This window comes from Macaca thibetana, chromosome 16 (assembly GCF_024542745.1).
Source record: "Macaca thibetana thibetana isolate TM-01 chromosome 16, ASM2454274v1, whole genome shotgun sequence".
In the NCBI taxonomy this organism is placed as follows: Eukaryota; Metazoa; Chordata; class Mammalia; order Primates; family Cercopithecidae; genus Macaca; species Macaca thibetana.
In genome coordinates this window covers 77,772,780-77,797,611 of record NC_065593.1, presented here as the reverse complement: position 1 = coordinate 77,797,611, position 24,832 = coordinate 77,772,780, and the positions used below count along the sequence as shown (strand labels likewise).

The window sequence follows — 24,832 nt, the reverse complement described above, 5'->3', positions numbered from 1 at the left end:
CTATCTATACTAAAAATACAAAATTAGCTGGGCATGGTGATGCATGCCTGTAATCCCAGCTACTCGGGAGGCTGAGGCAGGAGAATCGCTTGAACCCAGGAGGCAGAGTTTGCAGTGAGCAGAGATCACACCATTGCACTCCAGCCTGGGCAACAAGAGCGAAACTCCGCCTCAAAAAACAGAACAAAACAAAACAAATATTGTTATTTCTCAAATAGGTTCATCCACATAGGATCATTGTCAGTCATTAAAATTGCTGGTTCCCTTCCAATTCTATTCCTCTATAATGTTCATATTAATCAGGTGGTGTGTTCTGTTTAGACATTTTCCCCTCACATTTATGATTCTTTGTGTGTGTGTGTGTGCGCGCGCGTGCGCGCGTGTGCGCGTGTGTGTGTATTCCTTTACTTAAACCCGTGATATATAGTACTTTCTTTCATATAGAAAAAACCTCAGTGCGGAAAGAACAATGTATCTGGAATTAAGAAACCTACATTTGATTCACAGTTCTGCAGGCTTTTTCATCAGCTTGTTGGGTGACTTTGAACAAGTCACCTTACCTTTAGGCTTCAGTCTCTTGCTGTCCCAGGGGCTGCAAAGTGGGACAGAGAAGATGAAGGGAGATACTTCAGTGTGCTCCTGCCCCTCCCCACCACCTTCAACTGGAACTCTTTTAACTAATTAACAATTTGGATTTCATGTAAGGATTTCTTTGGGAAAAAAAGAAGATCCTGCTGTTAAAATCAAGCTTGAAAAACTTTGCACTAGAAGAGAGCTCCAGAAGCTTGGCAAAAGACACATTCAGTAGCCACTTAAAAAGTCCCTGTAGTCAACCCTGCATCTCTTTGCTAATGGAATTTTTGGATAGAGAAACCTGGGTCTATGAGATCCACTGATGGCTCCAAACCCCAACTTTAGCCATTGCGCTTGTTAAACTCCAGATTGAACTTTTGCTGGAGCCGCCTGCAAGGAGCATATTTGACCAATCACCAGGGGAGGGGAGGGTGGTGTTTCCTTCCTGGGACTTCCACAAGTTGAGAACAGACCATACTGTCCTGGGCAGTTCTTGAAGGCTGTGAGAGTGGGCCTGACTTTCTCCATTCGCTTTCATTATTATTATTATTGTTTAAAATTAACAAATAAAAATTATATATATTTGTGATGTGCAACATGATGTCTTGAAATACGTAAACATTGTGGAATGGTTAAATGAAGTTAAATAACATACGCATTACCTCACATACATACTTATCATTTATTTGTGGTGAGAACACTTAAAAATCTCCTCTCAGCAATTTTCAGGTAGATGACATATGGTTATTAACTTTAGTCACCATGTTGTACGGTGGATCTCGTGAACTTATTTCTCCTGTCTAACTGAAAATTCATATCCCTTGACCAGCATCTCCTCATGCAACTCATACCCCAAAGCTCATTCTTATGTTCCTGCTAAGTTTGCCATTCCAAGAGGTTTTGATGCTGAAGGTGCAGTTTGTAGAAAGCCCAGCAGACTCTGGGAAGCCTACATTTAAATCAATGAAAATGTCTACAGGGAGGCAGAACAGAGGACATTTCAAATTAGCTTTAATTTTCTTTTAGCTTATAAAAGTAATTAAGCTTATTATTTAAAAAAAAGGCAGCTCAGAAATATAATGCAGAAAGTACAAGTACCAGTTCCTTGTAGTCTTGTCCTTAAAGATAACCACTGTTGATAGTTACTGCAGAGTTTTTTTCTATGTATTTGTCAACATGTATAATTATTTATCATTATTGTTATTTCTCAAATAGGATAGTCAATAATAGGATTTTTTTTTTTTTTTTTTGAGACAGAGTCTTACTCTGTTGCCCAGGCTGGAGTGCAGTTGCGCGATCCTGGCTCACTGCAACCTCTGCCTCCTGAGTTCAAGCCATTCTCCTGCCTCAGGTTCCCGAGTAGCTGGGATCACAGGCATTTGCCACCACGCTCAGCTAATTTTTGTGTTTTCAGTAGAGACAGGGTTTGGCCATGTTGGCCAGGCTGGTCTTGAACTCCTTACCTCAGGTGATCCACCCGCCTCGGCCTCCCAAAGTGCTGGGATTACACGCATAAGCCACCGCACCTGGCCCATTGTCTCTTAATAATATACTCTAGGCATCTTATGATGTCAGTTTATGGCTTTCCATTATTTATCCCAAGAGCTATAATTCTAGCCATAAGGCATACTGTTTGTTATATGGATATATCAGAATTTACTTAACCAATTCCCTGTTGGCAGACATTGGGGTCATTCCCAATTATTTGCTACTACAAATAAAGCTGCAGGGGATATCCTTATTCATTTATTATGTACCTTTGTTTGAGTGTTTCTACAGACTTAATTTCTTGAACAAAAGTTGGCAGGTCGAAGGGCATGCATATATTAAATTTAAATTTTAATAAGTGTTGTCAATTTGTCCTCCAAAACGGTTGAACCAGTTTGCTTTCCTACCAAGACAGGCTGGCAGTAAGGACTGGTGGTAGCACCACGGCCTGCTGTCCACACCCATAACACATGAGCTGGGGGAGGAAGGCTGCAGAACTGGACAGCAGGATGCCAAGGAGGTTACCAATAGGGCACTCCTGGACTGAGCCTTGGACAGCTTGGTACAGACCTGCTTCTTCTGTATACTGAATGAGTCAGATGAGAGGTGGGGTCGATGGTAATAAAATTTTCCAGAACTCTTGAGATGCAGTGTTTGAGTGAAACATCAGGCCATCAGGAAGAAATGGCCACTTGTGCACTGCTTCAGGGTTCTTATGTCTTGGGTTGCTAGGCTTCCTGGGGTATGAGTCCATCTGTCGATGCTTTCTGGCTGGAAGAGTGGATACTTCCAGGACTGGCAGCACCTTGAAGATCATCTAATTTGACCCCTGTTTGTTTTACCAAAAAGCAAAAAGGTTGTTTCTGAGAAGTGAAGTGACTTGTCCAAGATCATACAACTGGCTCAGTGGCATTGGTTGGGTCTCTCCCTGGGGGCTCTTGTCTCCTGCCCAGAGTGATTTCTTCACTATATCCTGTTAGAGACAAAGGGCCCTTTCACATCTGACCCTGAGGTGGAGGGGAGGGGATGGGGATTCCTGGCGTAGGAAGTGACTAGAGTGAAAGTAAGGGGGAAGGAAATGAACATTTACTGAGCATCCGCTATAGAGGGTTCTTTCATATGTGTTGTGTCATTTAATCCTAACAACTTGGGAGCACTGGGGAAAGGAAGCAGCTGTCTGTAGTCTCCAGTGCTTGGCTGATGTGGCTGGTTAGACCCGTTAAATACTACAGAGCAGTTATAATTTCTTGACTACGAATGTGACATAGACTCAAAGAGGCACTGGGCCTTAGAGAGAGCACCAGAGAGATGAAGGGATGTGTTTGAGGTCATATGGTCAGAGGAAGGGCAAAGATGGCTTTAGACATGAGGTTTCCTGCTGCTTTGCATGCTGTTTCTGCCATAGCCACCATGTCTGTTGTTTTACGGCCCATGCCTTACCACATTTCTCAGGAGCTGGGTGTTAATTTTAGACCACGACCTTAGAGAAGACAGGGCACTGTCCTGGGATGAGCTTTATGCAGTTTTCAGCACACGACAACCTAATTAACCTTATTGGAGATGATAACCAGACATAATCTGGCTTCATTTACAAGGACAGTACCTGCTCTAGATTTTCCCATTAGCATCATCTTGAAGTGTCAACTCCACAGAGAGACCTTTCCTGACCACATGCTCTAAAGGAGACTCTTTCCCTCATTGCTTGCTATTCCCCGCCCTTTTTTTTTCCCTTTGAGACAGAGTCTCACTCCATCACACAGGCTGGAGTGTAGTGGCACGATCTTGGCTCACTGCAAACTCCGCCTCTCAGGTTCAAGCAATTTTCCTGCCTTAGCCTCCCAGGTAGCTGGGATTACAGGCGTGCACCACTATGCCCAGCTAATTTTTGTAGTTTTAGTAAAGACAGGGTTTCGCCATGTTGGCCAGGGTGGTCTTGAACTCCTGACCTCAGGTGATCTGCCCGCCTCGACCTCCCAAAGTGCTGAGATTACAGTGTGAGCCACCATGCCCAGCCTATCCTGCTTTATTTTCTTACAGCATGAAGGGTCAATGAAAGGATATGGCCAGTGGTCAAGACATTTGAACTTTGTCTACAGGGAATCCACTTGGTCAGACAAAAATCCTTCCTGTCTTTTCCTTGTGAACAAAAGTTCTCTGAAAAGGAATTGGGAGGAAAGACTTTATTCCAATGAACAGTTTGCAAACTGGGGAAACTCAGTTGTTGGTGTCAGAATTGGGAGTTTATAATGTAAGTTCCTGCCCAGGTTCCTGATGAGGTCCACTTATGCAAATGAACAATTCCAACTTGCTTAGTTCTGTTTGGTTGAAACAACTGAGGCCTGACTGGTCAAGGCAGCAGAGCCCTGACTGGTTATTTTAGGTTAGCTCTGGGGGTTCCAAAGTTGAACAGAGGTGTTGATTTTCAGGGAACTCAGAGTAGGTTGTGACCTCTAGTCAGCAAATGGCAGCTTTGCTCTATTTAAAATTTAGGCCCACTTAGCCACTCCGGATCTATCTTGAAGGACTGGCTCTTTCAGGTTCACATTTGTTCACACCCTCAGGCCCTATGAACCATCCATCAGCAAGTCTTTAGATGGAACGTATCTAGAGTCTGACCACATCATTGACTCCGCTACCATCCAAATCTGCTGCCATCTGTTGCCTGGATTATTTTAGTACATTTCTAATTGAATAATAAGTCTCTTTCCTTTTTGCTTCCCTTCTTTCTGTCTTCCACTCAGCAGTCAGGATGATCTTTTTTCGCTCACCTCTGCTCAGATTCCTCAGTAGCTTCCCACTATGTGGAGAAAGAAGCCACACTGTCTACCATGGCCTATAGCTTCCTAGTGTTCTGGTCCCTAACTCCTCTAAGCTCCTCTGTGCTTCTCTCTTCCTCCTTTCTCTCTCTGCCTGCTATTTCTTTAACAGGCTGATGTCCATCCAGATCTTGTCTTGGATTCTTTCTGGAATGTCTCTGCCTTAGATCTTCCCATGATTCACTCTTTAACGTCATTTGAAATGTCAGCTTCATAGAGAGACCTTCTCTCTATGCTCTAAAGGAGAGTCCTTCCCCTCATTGCTTGCTATTCCTTTATCCTGCTTTATTTTCTTACAGCATTTGCCACTGTTAGAAATTGTGCATTTTTGTTGTGTATTTTTTGTTATCATCTTTCTTACTAAAATGTAAGCTTCACGAGAGCAGGGACTCTGTTTAGTTAATCGGTGTGTCTCCAGTGCCTAGGAGAGTGCCTGGCACAGGTAGATGCTCAATGAGCATTTGTCGAGTAAATGAATGAATGAATCAATGACTACTGACACCACTGATATATACAGGTAGAAAACTGTACAGCTAAAGTAACTGCTTTTCAAACCTTATCCATATGTGGATTAAATGCACCAAAAATTTCATTTCATGCTGGCTTTTTTCAATCATGCAAAGTATTTCATGGCAATGTTCTTCAAAATCATGCCATATAAATGATGGAGATGCAAATCCATTTTGTATTAGTTTCTTAGGGCTGTTGTAACAAAGCACCACAAACTGGGTGGCATAAAACAACAGAAATTCATTCTTGTTGGAAGCTAAAAATCTGAAATTAAGGTGTCAGCAGGCCCGTGGTCCCTCTGAGACTCTGGGTAGAATCATTCCTCCTTCCTAGCTTCTGGTGTTGGCTGGTAATCTTTAGTGTCCCTTAGTTTCTGGCTGCATCACTTCAATCTCTGCCTCACGTGGTATTCTCTCTGTGTGTCTCTGTCTTCATGTGGTGTTTTTCTCTTCTCATAAGGACATCAGTCATGTTGGATTAGGGCCCACCCTAATGACATGAATTGGTTACATCTGCAAAGACCTGATTTCTCTGTAAGGTCATGGTCATGGGCACTGGGGTAAGGACTTCAACATATCTTTTTTTGGGGACATAAGCCAACTTATAACACGTTTTAATATTGGTGGAGGCAAATTATACACAAATATTTTCCAATGTTAAATACCATATTTAACTGGCTCTGATATACTTAAAAACAGTTTTAAATCTCTGAAATCAGGATATATACTATATCCACAGTGTTAGATTTGATGAAATATGGTTGCCTGGATTCCCTACAGCTTACTGGAGCTTTTTGCTCAGAGCACAGAGGTGTGCGTTACCTTAAACTCCACCTCTCTGTCTCCTCCTTCTTTGAGTTACTTAGCTGATGCTACATTTAAGGAAGGAACAAAATTAAAATAAACTTTCTTGGCCACTTGCTCTAGAGAAACCACTTGTGCCTATGTAGGACAGTAAGCATGAGATGTTTTGTTTTTTCATGAGTCACACGACCAGGTGACTACAATGAGGCACCATGTGAGTCACCCACTGTCCCCATGGACCTAATTGGGTAGTGACCAGTCAAAGGTCAGTGGCAGGGCTGGGGACCCAGATTAGAATTCCTTTCTGGCAGAGTGATAGATGTCCATAGTGTTTGCAGATCATCCTCCCTTCTCGATAAACACCTCTCACTCTGACTTAGCCCTCTCCTGTAGTCCCCTGTCCTCATTAGGGTGGCCTGTTCCTACAGTCCAACATCCTGTCTCATTGGACAACATGTCCTCAAAATAGCCCCCATTGACGCATTATGACTTCCACTGGATCCAATTCCCTCCCTTGTTTCCTTTGTTCCTTCATTTTTCCCACCCTTTGTCTCACTTCTGGTTCTGTGATTCAAGCTGATGTACCAAACCACAACCTTCTACTTCTACTTTCCAGGCAAACTTCTTGGCTGGTCTTGATTGGATTAAAATTTTTATTTTCAAAAAACTTTTTTGAGGCAGGGTCTCACTTTGTTGCCCAGGCTGGAGTGCAGTGGCACGATCACAGCTCGCTGCAGCCTTAACTTCCCAGGCCCAGCTGATTTTCCTGCCTCAGCCCCTGAGTAGCTGGGACTGCTGGTGCATGCTACCATGCCCAGCTAATTTTTAAAAAAATTTTCATAGAGATGGGGGTCTCACTATGTTGCCCAGACTAGTCGCCAACTCCTAGGTTCAAGCAGTCCTCCTGCTTTGGCCTCCCAGAATGCTGGGATTACAGGCATAAGCCTGGATTTTCGAAGACTAATATTCCTAACCCCATTTAGAAGCCACATCTAACAATTAAACATTTTACCCTGGTGTGATACTTTCTGGCTACACACTCCCACCACTCCTTCTGCTCAGGGCATACTAAACTTCATGTCTAGTATCCCCTAGAATGATGTCATCAAGGAAAAAAAAGTATTCACCTGCCCTAAACAACCTGAGACTCAGGATAAAAACAACAATAAAACCAATATAAATTATAGCAGCAGCAGCAGCAGCAGCAGCAGCATTTATTGAGTACTTTCTGTGTTCCAGCTGTTGTGCTAGAGTTTTACAGGGTTTGGTTTATTTCATCCTTACAACCACCCTGTGAAGACTGGGGTCAATCCACCTTGTCCCCGGCTCTGGCTAACCTGTCAGAGGAAAGGGGTGGTAGGAGGTACGAGTTGTTTGTTCTTTAAGTGACATTATGGTGAAGATTCCCACTTTAGCAGGACTGAGTCTGGGCCCCAGAGAATGAGCAGGAACATAGGCTTTATGAATGACTTGAAATAGAGGCCCAAACTTCTTCCACATGTTCAGGAGGGAGTAGTGGGCTCAGAGCAACAACTCATCGAATCAGCATGGGCCCAGTGCAGAGACTTCTGATGAGTCAGTCACTTTTAACCACTGAATTCCAGGGAACTGTCTGGGTAGCAGGACTTGGTTGGGGGTAATATGGGGGGTTCATTGGTTCTCATGAAATCAATCTGTGATTCATTAAAAAGAGTGGATAAAGGGACTGGGTAACCACGACTCTCCAGGCATGACTTCCTAAAGAACAAATCCTGGCACCTCATTTTATCCTCTGGGGTCAGAGACCACTGGTTCACTGGGAGGGACCTGCTGTTATTTATTTTGTATCTTGCAGAGCTTCCTATTGTGGCTCATAGAGACTCATAGGGAAATCAAGGATTCATAGGGAAATGCTAATTTGAGAATAAATGGATAGTTAATAGATAGACTGGGAAAAGTCCTAAAAAGTAATCCGACAGTGTCTGTATTAGTTCATTTTCATGCTGCTAATAAAAACATACCCAAGATTTGGTCATTTATAAAGGAAAGAGGTTTAATTGACTCACAGTTCAAGATGGCTGGGGAGGCCTCAGGAAACTTACAATCATGGTGTAAGGTGAAGCAAACACGTCTTTCTTCACATGGTGGCAGGAAGGATAAGTGCCAAGTAAAAGGGAGAAAAGCCCCTTATAAAACCATAAGATCTCATGAGAACTCACTCACTATTATGAGAACAGCAGCATGGAGGTAACTGCCCCCATGATTCAATTACCTCCCATCAGGTCCCTCCCACAACACCTGGGGATTATGGGAACTACAATTCAAGAGGAGATCGGGGGGGTGGGGCAGGGGCCACACTGCCAAACCATATCATTTCACCCCTAGCGCCTCCCAGATCTCATGTCCTCACATTTCAAAACACAATCATGACTTCCCAACAGTTCCCCCAAATCTTAACTCATTCCAGAATCAACCCGAATGTCCAAGTCCAAAGTCTCATCTGAGACAGGGCAAGTCCCTTCTGCCTATGAGACTGTGAAACTGAAAGCAAATTAGTTACTTCCTAGATACAATGGGAGTATAGGCATTGGGTAAATACAGCCATTCCAAATGGGAGAAATTGGCCAAAAAAAAGGGGCTACTGGCCCCATGCAAGTCTGAAATCCAGCAGGACAGTCAAATTGTAAAGCTGCAAAACGATCTCCTTTGACTCCATGTCTCACACCAAAGTCATATTGATCCCAGAGGTGGGCTCCCATGGCCTTGGGCAGCTCCACCCTTGTGGTTTTGCAGGGTACAGCCTCTCTACCAGCAACTGTCATGGGCTGGTGTTGAATGTCTGCAGCTTTTCCAGGCACATGGTGCAGGCTGTCAATGGATCGATCATTCTGGTCAGGAGGATGGTGGTCCTCTTCTCACAGCTCCACTAGGCAGTGCCCAAGGAGGGGGGCTCTATGTAGGGGCCTCGACCCATATTTCCCTTGTGCACTCCCCTAGCAGAGGCTCTCCATGAGGGCCTTGCCCTGTAGCAAACTTCTGCCTGGACATCCAGGGGTTTCCACATCCTCCGAAATCTAGGCAGAGATTCCTAAACATCAATTCTTGACTTCTGTGCACCTGCAGGCTCAACACTACATGGAAGCTGCCAAGGCTTGGGTCTTGCATCCTCTGAAACCATGGCCCGAGCTCTAAATTGGTCACTTTTAGCCATGGCTAGAGTGGCTGGGATGCAGGTCACCAAGTCCCTAGGCTGCACATAGCAGGGAGACCCTGGGCCTGGCCCAGGAAACCATTTTTTCCTCCTAGGCCTCTGGGCCTGTGATGAGAAGTGCTGCCATGAAGGTCTCTGACATGCCCTGGAGACATTTTCCCCATTGTCTTGGTAATTAACATTCAGCTCCTAGTTACTTATTTCTGTGGCTGACTTGAATTTCTCCACAGAAAATGGGTTTTTCTTTTCAATCACATTATCAGCCTGCAAATTTTCCAAACCTTTATGCTCTGCTTCCCCTTGAATGCTTTGCTGCTTAGAAATTTCTTCTGACAGATACCCTAAATCATCTCTCTCACGTTCAATATTCCACAGATCTCTAGGTCAGGGGCAGAATGCTGCCAGTCTCTTTGCTAAAGCATAGCAAACATGACCTTTACTCCAGTTCCCAATAAGTTCCTCATCTCCTCTGAGACCACCTCAGTGTGGACTTCATTGTCCATATCACTATCAGCATTTTGGTCAAAGTCATTCAACAAGTCTCTAGGAAGTTACAAACTTTACCACATCTTCCTGTATTCTGAGCCCTCCAAGTTTCTAGGAAGCTCCAAACTTTCCCACATTTTCCTGTCTTCTTCTGAGCACTCCAAACTGTTTCAATTTCTGCCTGTAACTCAGTTCCAAAGTCACTTTCACATTTTTGGTATCCTTACAGCAGCACTCCATTCTACCATTACCAATGTACTGTAATAGTCTGTTCTCACACTGCTAATAAAGATATACCCAAGACCAGGTAATTTATAAAAGAAAGAGGTTTAGTTGACTCACAGTTTAACATGACTGAGAAGGCCTCAGGAAACTTACAATCATGGTGGAAGGGGAAGCAAACACATCCTTCTTCACATGGTGGCAGGATGGAGAAGTGCTGAGCAAAAGGGGGAAAAGCCTTTTATTAAACCGTCAGATCTTGTGAGAACTTTCTATTAGAAGAACAGCAACATGTGGGTAACCATCCCCGTGATTCTGTTACCTCCCACTGGGTCCCTTTCATGACATGTAGAGATTATGGGTACTGCAATTCAGATGAGATTTGGGTGGAGACACAGCCAAACCATATCAGTGCCCATACCTCCCATGGTCCTCTTCCCTCTTCTAACATTTCTTGATGTCCCTTGTGCTTCTCTCTCTTGTGAATATCAATGGCATTTATGTCCAGAATTACCCCTTTGCATGCCAATTCCCATGGAAACTCCAGAAAGGGAGGGAGATACCTAAAATAGTTCAGGCTGTGCTCCTCTCAGAAGTCTTCTGATAGGGGAAAAAGAGAGGCTATGTCCACATCTGCCTGGGAAGACAGCAATCAATCAAAGGAATGCTGAAATGAATTAGTGAATAGATTCAAAATTGGTTAATATTCTACAAGGCAATAAACCTTAACCTGTGGGGGATAACCTTTTCTATCAGACAGAAATCATTGGTATTGTTGTTGGATAAGAATAATATACATTGTTCTCTAATGAGATCACTTGGACTCAGGAAGGGGAACATCACACACCGGGGCCTATCATGGGAAGGGGGGAGGGGGGAGGAATTGCATTGGGAGTTATACCTGATGTAAATGATGAGTTGATGGGTGCTGACGAGTGGATGGGTGCAGCACGCCAACATGGCACAAGTATACATATGTAACAAACCTGCACGTTATGCACATGTACCCTAGAACTTAAAGTATAAAAAAAAAAAAAGAATATACTGGAAATGAGAGAGATGGATACTTGTAAAAAAATATATATATATACACATTGTTCTCTTATCTAAATAATTTACCTTGTACACCATAGTATGATTATGATTAGATTAAAATGTTATGTTAGCCAGTTCTAGCAGCTATAACAAAATGCCATAAACTGGGTGGCTTAAACAGCAAACACTTATTTGTTTATTTATTTTGAGACGGAGTCTCGCTCTTGTCACCCAGGTGGAGTGCAGTGGCGTGATCTCGGCTCACTGCAATCTCTGCTTCCTGGGTTCAAGTGATTCTCCTGCCCCTCCCAAGTAGCCTCCCAAGTAGCTGGGATTACAGGCGCCCACCCCAGTGCCCGGCTAATTTTTTGTATTTTTAATAGAGACGGGGTTTCACCATGTCAGTCAGGCTGGTCTTGAATTCCTGACCTCAGGTGATCTACGTGCCTCGGCCTCCCGAAGTGCTGGGATTACAGGCGTGAGCCACCTCACCTGGGCTATTTTTTCTTTTTTTTAGACGGAGTCTCGCTCTCGCCCAGGCTGGAGTGCAGTGGTGCTATCTCGGCTCACTGTGAGCTCTGCCTCCTGGGTTCACACCATTCTCCTGCCTCAGCCTCCCGAGTAGCTGGGACTACAGGCGCCCGCCACCATGCCCAGCTAATTTTTTGTATTTTAATAGAGACGGGGTTTCACCGTGTTAGCCAGGATGGTCTTGATCTCCTGACCTCGTGATCTGCCCGCCTTGGCCTCCCGAAGTGCTGGGATTACAGGCGTGAGCCACTGCGCCCGGCCTATTTTTTTTTTTTTTAATTAAAGAATAATATACAATGTTCTCATCACGACTCATTTCCTTTTTTTTTTTTTTTTGAGACAGAATCTCGCACTATTGCCTGGGGTTGGAGTGCAGCGGTGATCATTTCCATTTTTATGGTTTTCGATAGGTCAATATCTACTCTTACAGTATTGTAAAATATCCTGATTAATAGAAGCCAAACAATAGGTAAATACTCTTAGAAAATCAGATAATCCCTAAGCATGGTGGGTCAGCTAGTCAACACTTTGCATTACATTGAAAGGACATTTGTATTTTCTTTGCCTCTTTCCAAATTTTATATTTTCTTTCTTTCTTTCTTTCTTTCTTTCTTTCTTTCTTTCTTTCTTTCTTTCTTTCTTTCTTTCTTTCTTTCTTTCTTTCTTTTTCTTTCTTTCTTTCTTTCTTTCTTTCTTTCTTTTTCTTTCTTTCTTTCTTCTTTCTTTCTTTTCTTTCCTTCTCTCTCTCTCTCTCTCTCTCTTTCTTTCCTCTCTTTCTCTCTTTCTTTCTTTCTTTTTTCTGAGATGGAGTCTCACTCTGTCACCCAGGCTGGAGTGCAGTGGCATGATCTCACCTAACTTCAGCCTCTGCCTCCCTGGTTCAAGTGATTCTCCTGCCTCAGCTTTCTGAGTAGCTGGGATTACAGGCACACACCACCATGCCCAGCTAATTTTTGTACTTTTTAGCAGAGACGAGGTTTCACCATGTTGGCCAGCTGGTCTCAAACTCCTGAACTCAAGTGATCTGCCTGCCTCGTCCTCCCAAAGTGCTGGAATTACAGGCATGAGCCATCACGCCCGGCCATAATTTTTCTTTACAATATTGTGTGTGTGTTTGTGTGTATACACTCATTTTCTGAGTATGTTTTTGTCCAGGCATTGGGAAGGAAGGAATTCAGTCATACTGTAATAAAATGAATGGAGACCGCTAAATAAGAAGTTTTGGGGACACTGGGAAAACATCTCAATGGTCAGGCTGATTTCTCCAAAATACGTTTGCTGGTCTTACCAGCTAGGTGCAAAGAGGTCCCTTTGGAAAACTGCATGAAGGAGCTGTCAGGGTAACTGGGTCATGGGGAGGAACAGATCCCTCACATTCTGCTGCTTATATTGGAAAAAACCTCCCTAAGGCACTGCAGGAGGCAGGGTTCACCTGGGGGAGCAGGAATGCTGAGCTAGGCAATTAGAGAGGACGGTGGCTTCTGTCTAAGCAGATGCCTGGGTTTGGCTTCCTGGCTGAGCTTCTCAAGGTGGTTTTGGTTTTCCTGGTTGTTCCTGCTCGTCCTCCTAGCCTTTGCTGTGTCCTTTGACAGTATGAGGACTGTTCACATTTGAAGCACCTTATAGTGTACCAAGTGCTTCCCTTACCTCACTGAATTTTTGTACAAATCCTGTGAGACAGATATTGTCATCCCATAGAGGCTAGTTGAGTTGCCCAAGGTCATGAAGTAGTTAGTAGAAGAACATTCAAAATTCAAGCACAAACCTTCCAACTCTAAAATTCCATGTTCTTTCAGTGTATATCGGTCAGCCTTTTCTAACATTTCTGCACTTCCTCCTAGAGCATTTTATGGTTGAATTCCAAGATATATGCATTGAGAAGCTTGAGAAGATTTCACATTTGCTTTTCTTTTGCCAGCCAGTGGGAGACTGCCACCGAAGTCACCCTGCCCTCCACAGCCCCACTGTATTTAGGCTGTGTGTTAATGTCAGTACATCTGGGCCTTGGATCCCCTGTGTAGTGGCTGTGAATATCACTAGAATGACTGAGGGAATACATTGCCATTTTTCTGGGCCTCAGAGATATTTTCATTTGCACAATGTAGGTGTCAAACAAGTTGTTAATTAAAGCCTTTCTATCAGTTACCATCTGAGACTTGGGTCCATGGCTGAGCCTTGCCCTATCACTTGTTACCACTGTGGCCTCATCAGTTGAGAGTGGTGATGAGTTTCTCCTGATTTTCCTCCTCCTCCTTCTTCCTTACCAATAATCTGTATTTGGTAGATGTCTGTGTTATGGTTAGGGTGTGTTTGTGTGCACCTGAGAGCTGTAAACCTGGACATTGGGAAAGTTGGGAAGGATGGGGCAGGTAAGTACCTTCACTGAGCCAAATCTGGTGCTAATGCCTTTGTCTGTCTGTTGCAGGGCCCAACATCTGTACCACACGAGGTGTGAGCTCCTGCCAGCAGTGCCTGGCTGTGAGCCCCATGTGTGCCTGGTGCTCTGATGAGGTAAGGAGCAGATACCAGACCTTGTTTCTTCTCCAGACTAAGCTGCTTTTGTGCACAAAGAGACCCATGAAGTTATCACCTCCCTCTTGAATACATGTACCCCTTGTCCCTTCTAAGCAAAACTTTGATGAATTTTTCCCATTGATGGATGGTGAGGAGCTGTCATGGGGATGTTGCTAGGAATACTATCCCGAGTCTACCATACAGCCCCTTGCCCCTGCCAGTTTGGCTGGACCTCCTGTCCTCTCTGTAACTATTGCTGCCCTTTCTCACACTTTGCTTGCTTTTTTCCCTAAGAAAAATAGTTTATTTTTAATTTTTTGGTAGAGACAGGGTCTCACTATGTTGCCCAGGCTGGTCTCGAACTCCTAGACTCAAGAGATCCTCCCACCTTGGCTTCCCAGTGTGCTGGGATTTCATGTGTGAGCCACCATGCCCAGCCCATTGCTTGCATTTCTTGGGGTGGAATATCCCAGGGAAGCAGGTGTCAGGTCTCAAAAGGAGAGGCAGCAAGGGGTATAGGTACAGATGGGTTTGGGAGGGGTGCTGGCTTACTTCTTTTTCCTAGAGGTTAAAAAAGGCAAATAGAAGAGGAATCCTGTGCTTGTGTGTGTGGATGTTTAGTCAGAAGATCCTTTCTCTTCCCTTTTTGACGATTGGGCCTCATGGCTTTACATTTTTCTTTCTCTCCTTCTTTCCTTCCTTCCTTCTCACAGGTGTTGAGGAAAGGAGCTGGGCCCACTTGGTGAGGACGGAAGGGGGACAGGAAAGGGTTAGTTGTGTCTAGGCAGAGGGTTTGTTGTGTCTGGGGCCCTAGGGAATGAGTGTGTCTGAGGGAATGGCTGTGTTTGTGGCTGGGATGGAAATTTGGAGCTGGCAAGAGCTGATGGGGTGCGGGTGGGAGATGAATGTGGTTGGAGAGATTCGGTGATTATAGAGTCTGAGGCTGAGTCACTGGCATGGCCAGCAGGTGGTTACCTGAGTTCCTGGCCTGGCTGCGGCTCAGCTACCTGAGGCGTCCTCTCTGTCCCACAGCGAGTCCCAGCCCTGTTCAGTTTTATGACCACTCCAATCCAGCCCCTCAGTCTCTCTGCTTCTTTTCCAGATCCACTGAGTTTCCTAAAAAGGCAACCTCCCTGGCCGGCTGTGGGGAGGGGCGGGAGCTGGGAGGCTGTGTTTATCACCGGCCAGGAGGGCTGCCAGAGCAGCAGAGGCCAGCTCCGCACGTTGCTTTGGCCTCTTTGCCGTTCAGCATGGGAACTGCTTCCAGAGGCAGCTGCCCAACATCTGGGCCACACTGACTTCATTTAGCAAATGAAACCTTCCCTGGGGCTAGGGAAGGGGAGTAAGGGAGAATGGATGAGTCCTTCTCCTCCACCCCCGCAGGTTCTCCTCCCCTCTGGGCTGAGCTGGCTGCTCAGTGTGATGTAGCCTGCTTCCTCCTCATTTGCTATGTCCTCCTTCTTCCCATCGTGATATTACTAAAGCTTCTTTTACCAGGAAGTTGCAATTCTGCAACTGAATGCTGGAAGAAGGGAGAGCTGAATGGGGAGGGGGCCTTGGGTAGCCCAAAGCCTTCAGGAACAGAGGAACATCAGGACAGAAGCCCTAGTGTCACTCAAAGGGTGCTTCCACCTTTTCCTCCTTCCCTCCTTTCCAACCCAAAGCAAGAGAAAATGCAGGCATCTCTGGCCCAGAGAAGCTGGGGAAAAAGAAAACTTACTTGGAGGGTCTGTCCTGCTCCCTATCCCCTGTTTTTCATCCCTCTTGATCTGCATAGGGACTAGCCATGCAGCTGAGGTGGGCTGAGGCCTGAACAGACAAAGCCCTTAGGTCATGTAACCAGATTTCAAAGATGCAAATGTAGAATATTTATGGGTGACTGTTGTGCTCCTTGTCCCCTGGCAGGCCTGGGGAGGGCAGAGGGAAAGGTGCAGGGTAGATCAGAGCATGACGTAGGACCAGCCTAGGAATGAGGGGTGCAGTCAGCCAGGAAATGCGCGCAGCTAGGACCAAAGAAAACAAATGGAGGGAGGTAGAAAGTCCAGTAAGATATTCCCTGGGAGAATGGCATATAAACATGAAAGGAGGCGGGGCCGAGGTTAGTGAAGGACTACAACTATCCCTGAGCAAGAGGGAGGAGGGAGAGAAGGAAGGGTGGGACAGAATGTGGCGACCAGGGAGGGATGGAAGGTGGGAATCCTGGACTGTAACCTGAACATAAAAGCTATTTTGTTCCTGAGAGGAGCAGGGCTTCCCCTGGATAGGCTAAGTTTAACTGCTGAAAATGCTTTGGACATTGATTTCAAAAAACCAAAGGTGAACTGTCTGGTTCATTTTGTAGGTAATTTGTCAGATAATCAAACCCTGGAGAGCCCTCTGTTCTTCTTCCTCCCCTGAGTTGGCTGTTCCAGGCAAGCTGGCAGTGCCTGGAAAAACAACTGGTTGGGCTCGGCTTTCCCCTTGGTCCTAGACGACTGGAGCTCTTGGGTGTGTATAGTGAGAGCTTGGCTGGGTAAGAGGAAAACATAGCCAACATGGATGAGCATGGAGTTTTGGGCCCATGTGCATAGGGTGTGTTCTTGGAGGGTTGGATACTGACACGAGTTGGGGTGGTGTGCTCTCTCTGGAGCCGGCTTCAACTCGTGGTCTTAGTCTCAGCAGTGCCATGCTGGAGTCTAGAACCTCCCAAACGCATTTGGTATTGAGAATTGCCTGGGGTGCTTGTTAAAAATAAAGGTTCCCAGGATGGACCCTGGGTTTATTACATCAGAATGGGTTGTTATGATAGCAAGTTTGACAAACATTGCTAATTGAAGGGCCACCGGGGTTGGGGTCAAGGTGGATGGAGGTGGAGTTAAGGTTGCCAGATAAATACAGAACATCCAGCCTGGTGCCTGTAGTCCCAGCCACTCAGGAGGCTGGGGTGGGAGGATTCTCTGAGCCTACGATTTTGAGGCTGTAGTGCACCATGATCATGTCTGTTTATAGACACTGCACTCTAGGCTGGGTAACATAGGGAGATCCTGTCTCTAAAAAATGAATCTAAAATACAGAACATCCATTTAAATTTGAATGAAACAAAAAATAACTTTTAGTATAAGTATGTCCCAAATATTTGCTAAATTTGGCAACCCTACAGTGGAGGGATATACTAGGAATTCTTATATAAGCCTGAGTACACCCTGGAAGATGGGCCAGCTTCCCACTTAGCCTGATAACCAAGGGTGACAGAGGAAGAAGGGGTTTGAGTCTAGCAAAGTAGAGGAAGACTCTAATAGGATTTCCTTCTCATTTTCTTCTCTGCAACTGCAGGACAAGATATAGGCCATGATTTACATTTCTTTGTAATCACAAACATAATTTTATTCTGACTTGTCTTCTTTCTATTTATTTTTAATCTGGAGGATAATGTTCATCTTGAGAGTTTTGCTCCAACTTATCATTATAAAAGGAAGTATAATACTAAGAGTGCTCGTCTCCTTGTAAACAATGAAATGTGAATACCAACAACTATAAACAAAAATCCTTCATGTTCCTCCCCTCCTCCTTTCTGCCCTCTTTATTCTTTTCTCTTTACATGTTCAAGTGATTTCTTGTCCTCACCAGATGAGTTAATCAAGACAACAATGGATGGGAGTTGTTTTGGTGGCGCTTGGGGGTAAAAAATGTACTGGGGCATATCGACTCTCCCTGTCCAAGAAAACAGTATGAAATAATAGTAGTTAACTGTAAAAAAGAGTTACCTGCTGGATGCAGTGTCTCACTCCTGTAATCCCAGCACTTTGGGAGGCCAAGGTGGGCGGATCACTTGAGGTCAGGAGTTTGAAACCAGCCTGACCAACATGGTGAAACCCCGTCTCTACTGAAAATACAAAATTAGCTGGGCGTGGTGGCGTGTGCCCGTAATCCCAGCTACTAGGGAGGCTGAGGCAGGAGAATCGCTTGAACCTGGGAGGTGGAGGTTGCAGTGAGCCGAGATCGCGCCATTGCACTACTCCAGCCTGGACAACAAGAGTGAAACTCCATCTCAAAAAAAAAAAAAAAAAAAAGAGTCACCTTATATTTGCATTTATTTGTTTATACTATATCCTAAAGCAGGGACCCCAATTCCCGGTCCATGGCCTATTAGGAACCAGGCCGCACAGCAGGAGGTCAACAGCAAGGGAGTGAGCATTACCGCCTGAGCTCCGCCTTCTGTCAGATCTGCGGTGGCATTAGATTCTCATAGGAGCTCAAACCCTACTGTGAACTGCGCATGGGAGGGGTCTAGGTGGTTCACTCCTTATGAGAATCAAACTAATGCCTGATGATCTGGGGTGGAACAGTTTCATTCTGAAACCATCCCCACCTCCCTGTCCATGGAAAAATTGTCTTCCATGAAACCAGTCCCTGGTGTCAAAAAGTTGGGGACCTCTGTCCTAATGGATTTCAGTATAGTTAACTTATATTTAGATTTTTCTATTTTGAAAGCATTTCACATTCACAGTCTTCTTTTACTTCCTGACCAACCCTGTGAAATAGGCAGGATAATGACAACTATTCATGTTGTACTTTCCCAGTTTCCAAAATGGAATTAATGGAGAATGGTACTAAGAGCATGTGTCACCCTCCCAGGAGAGGGAGGTAATTCAGCCAGCTTGCAGGGTGCTGGCTGGAACCTCCCACCTCTGTGCTCAGGCCCTTCCCCTGGGTCTTGGCTATTTTTGCCCTTTTTGTGTAACATCCGGTTTCCCTGGGAACTGGAACTTTAATATCCACTCCTCCCCCTTCTAGCTTTCTGCCTGCATAACCTGGTGATATTCCTTCTACCTTCTCAGCCTGGGTTACCAAGAAAGGGAATGTTGCCCAAGTATGTTGAGGTCACTGCCTTGGTGCTCTTCTGGAACAGGGCTCTCGTGGAGAACTTGGCTGACGAGCAGGCCTGTTATATTCCTGACCTCTGATGTCAGCAACCACAGAGGGAGGGAGGGAGGCAGTTTTGTTTTTCAGTGTTTAATTTTTCTAAGGAAACTCATAACAAACCATTAGGACTGTCAGCACATCTTAGCGCTTCAAACCCTCTTCTCATTAGGACGGCCACATTAGAAAATAGGAGTCAGGAAACTCCCGTCTAATGCATTCTCTTGCTCTGCTGATGGAGCCTGAAGATGCATGATGGCCTTGCTGCTCTCATCCCGTTTGCTGGGCTCCCATCCCTGCTGTCTTTTTCAGCATCTATCTTGGTCCTGGAAAGGATCCGCTCCTCACTGCATTCTGATTTCTCCACTGCCTTTTTGGGAAGGTTTTCTCCCTGGGGCTTTGTGGGCAGCTGGAATCAGAGATAAGATTGGGACGTTTTTTGAGCAAGAAAAAGACTGCTTCCGAGGAGGAAGGGGTAGGAGAGGTGGGCAGGGACAACAGGAGGAGTCTGGGCACAAAACCTGAAGTGCCCAAGCTCTCCCCATGTCATTCCATCCTCAGCCACAGCTGGGTGCAGGGGAGATTTTCATCTTCCTCAGAGTTGTGGAAGGTCTATGATGTCCCTGTTGGAGTATTTGCCACCAGGAAGGTTAAGTCTCATTCAGTGATTTCCATTGCTGAGGCCAGCTCCCTGCCTGCATACCTGTGAAGCTGAGAGAGAAAGAAAGAAAGAAGCTGCTGGCTTCCAGAAACTCTACTTACTTCTTGCCTGGGCCAGGGTAGTCCTCATGCTGTTGGTGTTGCTCATGTCCCCATCCACGTGGGGAAGGCTTCAGCCCATGAAAGGGGGATCGGACTGGAGAGGGAGAGAGACTTTAAGCATTGGGAAGGGTTTTGGGTTACAGGGTTTTTTGTTTTTGTTTTGAGATGGGGTCTTACACTGTCACCTAGACTGGGGTGCAGTGGTGTGATCTTGGCTCACTGCAACCTCCGCCTCCCTGGCTCAAGTGATCCTCCCACTTCAGCCGCCTGAGTAGCTGAGATTCCAGGTGTGCACTACCATGCCCAGATGATCTTTGTATTTTTAGTAGAGACGGGGTTTCGCCCTGTGGCCCGGGGTGGTCCGGAACTCCTGAGCTCAAGTGATCCACCCGTGTCGGCCTCCCACAGCGCTGGGATTACAGGCATGAGTCACCGCACCCGGCTGGTTACAGGGCTTTTGAGTATGAATGGCTCCTTGTGGCCCAGTCCCTCTCCAGGCATTATGACTGCCAGGTTGTTTGAGGGGGCTGAGGAGGCAGATGTCATCCATCCTTCTCCATCCCTCGTACATGCCCATCTTGCATCCTGTTCTCTACCTGGGGCACTCTCTGTTGTGGCTCCTCCTAGGACCATTCCTTCCACACTTCTGTGCCTTGACTCTCACTCTATACGGAATGTAATGAAGCTTATTTTATGAGGATAATTACAGTCAGACAATCTAGCTGGCCTCTCAGTTCTGCCACTTCCTAGTTCTGCAACTTTGAGCAAATTCCTTAACTTCTCCAAGCCTCAGATTCCTTACCTGTAAGATTGGGTTCCTCATTTGTGAAGTCTCTAAACCTTAGGTTTCTCCCTTATAAAATAATAATAGTTCCAGCATCATGGAACTGTCAGGCAGGCAGATGGCAATAATCCATGTAAAGTGCTCACCACAGTGCGTGACATACAGTAAGTGCTCAATAAATGTCAACACTAATTGTTCTGGGATATTGGTGTGGGTTATCCAGCAGACATTTGGAAGTGCTTTTGGGGGATGTGGGTCGGGGTGGAGCTGGGGGAGCCTGAAGGCCTAGACGTTGTGAAATAGGTCCAGGGAGGGGTTTTCCAGCTTGCTGGCTGGTCCCCTCAACCTGGCAAGGAGCCCTCATAGACATGCACCCACACAGTGTTGACTAAATTGGCTGAATGTCAGAGCTGGAAGGGACTGAAAACACCATGTCATCTAACTACCTTGTTGAACAGGTGAGGACACAAAATGATATATCTGAGGTCACGTGACTAGTCACTGGCAGGCCTAGGATTGATCCTGTTTCCTGATTTTCGGTGTTTTTTCCAGTGTGGCCCCCACTCAATACTCAGGTGTAAGCACACAGAGCCCCAGGGGCCTGTGGGTTTTTGGAAGGGTACTCAATTTGTTCTTTGTCCAGGGTGAAGGAGGAAGCTGAAGTGATAGGATGGGCTCTGGTTAGGAGCCTGGCATCATGGTATTTTCCCATGTTCCCAAGTTTGTGGAGTTTATTCATAATTAACTTATCCAGGAAGTACTTGTCAAGCATCTCATAGTAATAGCTCACATTTGCTGAGCACTTCCTCTGTGCCAGGCGCTGTCCTATGCATTTTATGTAGATTGTCTTATTTAGCCTGTGTGACATGCCTATGAGGGAGGTGCCATAATTACTATTATTTTAAGTAACTTTTATTGTGGGAAAATAACATAGAATTTACCATCTTAACCATTTATTTGTTTTGTTTTGTGAGATCAAGTCTTGCTCTGTCGCCCAGGCTGGAGTGGAGTAGCATGATCTCGGCTTACTGCAACCTCCACCTCCCAGGTTCAAACGATTCTCCTGCCTCAGTCTCCCCAGTAGCTGGGACTACAGGTGCACGCTACCACACCTGGCTAATTTTTGTATTTTCAGTAGAGACGGGGTTTCACTAGGTTGGCCAGGCTGGTTTCGAACTCCTGACCTGAGGTGATCCGCCCACCTTGGCCTCCCAAAGTGCTGGGATTACAGGCATAAGCAACTGGGCCCGGCCCATCTTAACCATTTTTAAGCGTACAGTTCAGTGGCATGAAATACATTCATAATGTCATAAAACCCATCACCACTATCTATCTCCTTAACTCTTTTCATCTTATAAAACTGAAACTCTATACCCATTAAACAGTAATTCTCTATTCCTCCCAGTCGCTGGAAACTGCTATTCTACTTTTTGACTCTATGATTTTGATTACTCTTAAGCACTGAAGGAGGGACTGTTATTATGTTCATGTTACAGCTAAGGAAACTAGGCTTGGAGGAATTAGGTGACTTGCATTAGTAAGCAGTTGTAAGTGCAATGCTGAAATTTACTCCTGTGCTCTTAGCCCTGACTCTCTCCTGCCTCCTTACACTGCCTTTCCCTATCACGTTTGTGGTAAGTCCTAGATTGGATGCTGGGAATTGAGAGGGGCCAAGACACACATAGTCCCTGACTTCATGGATCTCATAGCCTAGCCCATGTCGAACACAGTAGCTTCCAAACTGTTCTGATTCTGACCTACAGAAAGAAACACATTGTACTGGGTATAGTTATTTATTATACGTGTTATTCCCCACTCTCCAACAATATGAGAGTTTCACAAAACAACACTTTGACTATTTGTACACTTTGATATTTTCTATTCTATTGTATTGTATTTTATTTAACAAAATGATGGTTGATACCTGCTAAATTGATTTTGGGACCCATAAGTGTGTTACATTCCACAGTTAAAAAAAGTGCTGGTCTACCAGGCATCTTACTGGACAGGCTCTCTTTCTAGCTACAACTCCATGAATAGACCTTTTTTTTTTTTTTTTTTTTTTTGGAGACGGAGTCTCGCTGTGTCTCCCAGGCTGGAATGCAGTGGCGTGATCTCGGCTCACTGCAAGCTCCGCCTCCCGGGTTCACGCCATTCTCCCGCCTCAGCCTCCCAAGTAGCTGAGACTACAGGCGCCCGCCACCACGCCCGGCTAGTTTTTTGTATTTTTTAGTAGAGACGGGGTTTCACCGTGTTAGCCAGGATAGTCTCGATCTCCTGACCTCGTGATCCACCCGTCTCGGCCTCCCAAAGTGCTGGGATTACAGGCTTGAGCCACCGCGCCCGGCCATGAATAGACCTTTCTAATATCTCAATTTCTCTTTCCTTTTTCCTTTTTTTTTTTTTTTTTTTGGTAGAGCCAGGGTCTAGCTATGTTGTCCAGGCTGGTCTTGAACTCTTGGCCTCAAGCAGTCCTCATGCCTTGGCCTCCCAAAGTATCAATTTCCCCTTTCTGTACAGCGTCCTAAGGGATTATCCCAGGAAAGTCCAAACCAATTTGTTTATGATCCAAGTATGAGGTAAACTCTTAGCTATTGGGAAGTGGTAGGGCCTGCAAGAGGCAGAGAGTCACCATAGCTCTGATTGCTGGACTTCTCTTTGGTCTCCTGTCTTATAGGCCCTGCCTCTGGGCTCACCTCGCTGTGACCTGAAGGAGAATCTGCTGAAGGATAACTGTGCCCCGGAATCCATCGAGTTCCCAGTCAGTGAGGCCCGAGTACTAGAGGACAGGCCCCTCAGCGACAAAGGCTCTGGAGACAGCTCCCAGGTCACTCAAGTCAGTCCCCAGAGGATTGCACTCCGGCTCCGGCCAGGTAGGGATGGGACCTTTTGCAAGGAGAGACCTGAGACAGGTGGGCATAGAGCACAAGTTGGAGGTCTGAGGAGGAAGTCTTGGGGAAGTAGCTCAGAATGGAAATGGGGTGGGAAGACAAGGATGTGGGGGGAGGTGTAGGCAAGAGAATGGAAGAAAATAAGAGACGTTAGGACTTGAGTCAAAAGATCTGAGTTGAATCTTGACTGTATCATATATTAGCTATTTGACCTTGGACAAGTTACTTAACCCTTCTGACAAAGTAGGTGCTCAAAAAACATTTGTTTCTTCTTTACCCAAGTGCCTGTTTTACCTAGCTTCGAGCTTTGTGTTGAGGTGCAAACGAGATATAGAATAAGAAAGCAACTTGTAAGCCCTCCTTTCACAGGGGATTGGGACAGGGGAATGGGGGCAGCAGGCACAATGGGTACACAAGACCTTTAGAGGGAGGAAAGGTTAGGCTAAGAGACAGAAATTTTGAAGCATTGATTTTGACTTTCCAACTAAGTCAAGAAGGATTTACCTACTATCAAGGCATGTGTTGGATGCAATGGGATTCAGAGAAGGGTAGGGTGCAATTTCTGTCTTTTACAGAGTCTGAAGTGTAGTAACTATCAAAACCTCTGTGACTCACAGTGATAGACCCTTGGAACTCACAGGATTGGAAATCCCCTGGGGATTTAGAGAAAGTGGAAAATTTTAGAATGGAAAAGAAGATGTTAAAAATAGGCGGGTCAAGAGATTAGAAGAGTAATAGAATTGCAAAGGAAGAGGAAAAGGGACCGGGGCTTTCTGGTTTGCTTTGATCATGCAATTTCTTAGTCCCAACTGTATCCAAATCTGCTTATTCAATCTTGGAAGGAGAAGAAGATAAAAACTAACGTCTTTCTGCCTTCCAGATGATTCGAAGAATTTCTCCATCCAAGTGCGGCAGGTGGAGGATTACCCTGTGGACATCTACTACTTGATGGACCTGTCTTACTCCATGAAGGACGATCTGTGGAGCATCCAGAACCTGGGTACCAAGCTGGCCACCCAGATGCGAAAGCTCACCAGTAACCTGCGGATTGGCTTCGGGGCATTTGTGGACAAGCCTGTGTCACCATACATGTATATCTCCCCACCAGAGGCCCTCGAAAACCCCTGCTATGAGTAAGTCCCTCCTCCAGATGCCAGGACAGCATCTTTTGCCCCAGGAAGGTCCAAGTCCTGGTTTCTATTTCTAGCTCTAGGGTCACTTTGTTGGCTGTCTTCTGGCCAAACTATAGCTCCTCTCTACCTTGGTCTCCCTGTCTGGCAAATGGGCTAGCTTGTGGATCTGGAGGGTTGTGTCAGTAGAACCTAAGG

The 24,832-nt window shown here is 45.5% G+C and overlaps 1 protein-coding gene and 1 long non-coding RNA gene across 2 annotated transcripts in view; one reads left to right on the top strand and one right to left on the bottom strand.

Annotated features, from left to right (window-relative positions):
- ITGB3 (integrin subunit beta 3) overlaps positions 1–24,832 on the top strand; it is a 67,194-nt gene that overhangs the window by 5,994 nt on the left and 36,368 nt on the right. The window contains exons 2-4 of the mRNA XM_050764898.1: positions 14,080–14,165; positions 23,291–23,486; positions 24,385–24,637. Of these exons, the coding sequence (XP_050620855.1) occupies positions 14,080–14,165; positions 23,291–23,486; positions 24,385–24,637 (535 nt within the window). The remainder of the gene's footprint in view (positions 1–14,079; positions 14,166–23,290; positions 23,487–24,384; positions 24,638–24,832) is intronic.
- The window catches only part of LOC126939514 (uncharacterized), a 44,170-nt gene continuing 38,365 nt past the window's right edge, over positions 19,028–24,832 (bottom strand). The window contains exons 5-7 of the long non-coding RNA XR_007720406.1: positions 23,310–23,516; positions 19,830–19,923; positions 19,028–19,476 (exon numbers count right to left, since the gene is read on the bottom strand). This is a non-coding gene — a long non-coding RNA (uncharacterized LOC126939514). The remainder of the gene's footprint in view (positions 19,477–19,829; positions 19,924–23,309; positions 23,517–24,832) is intronic.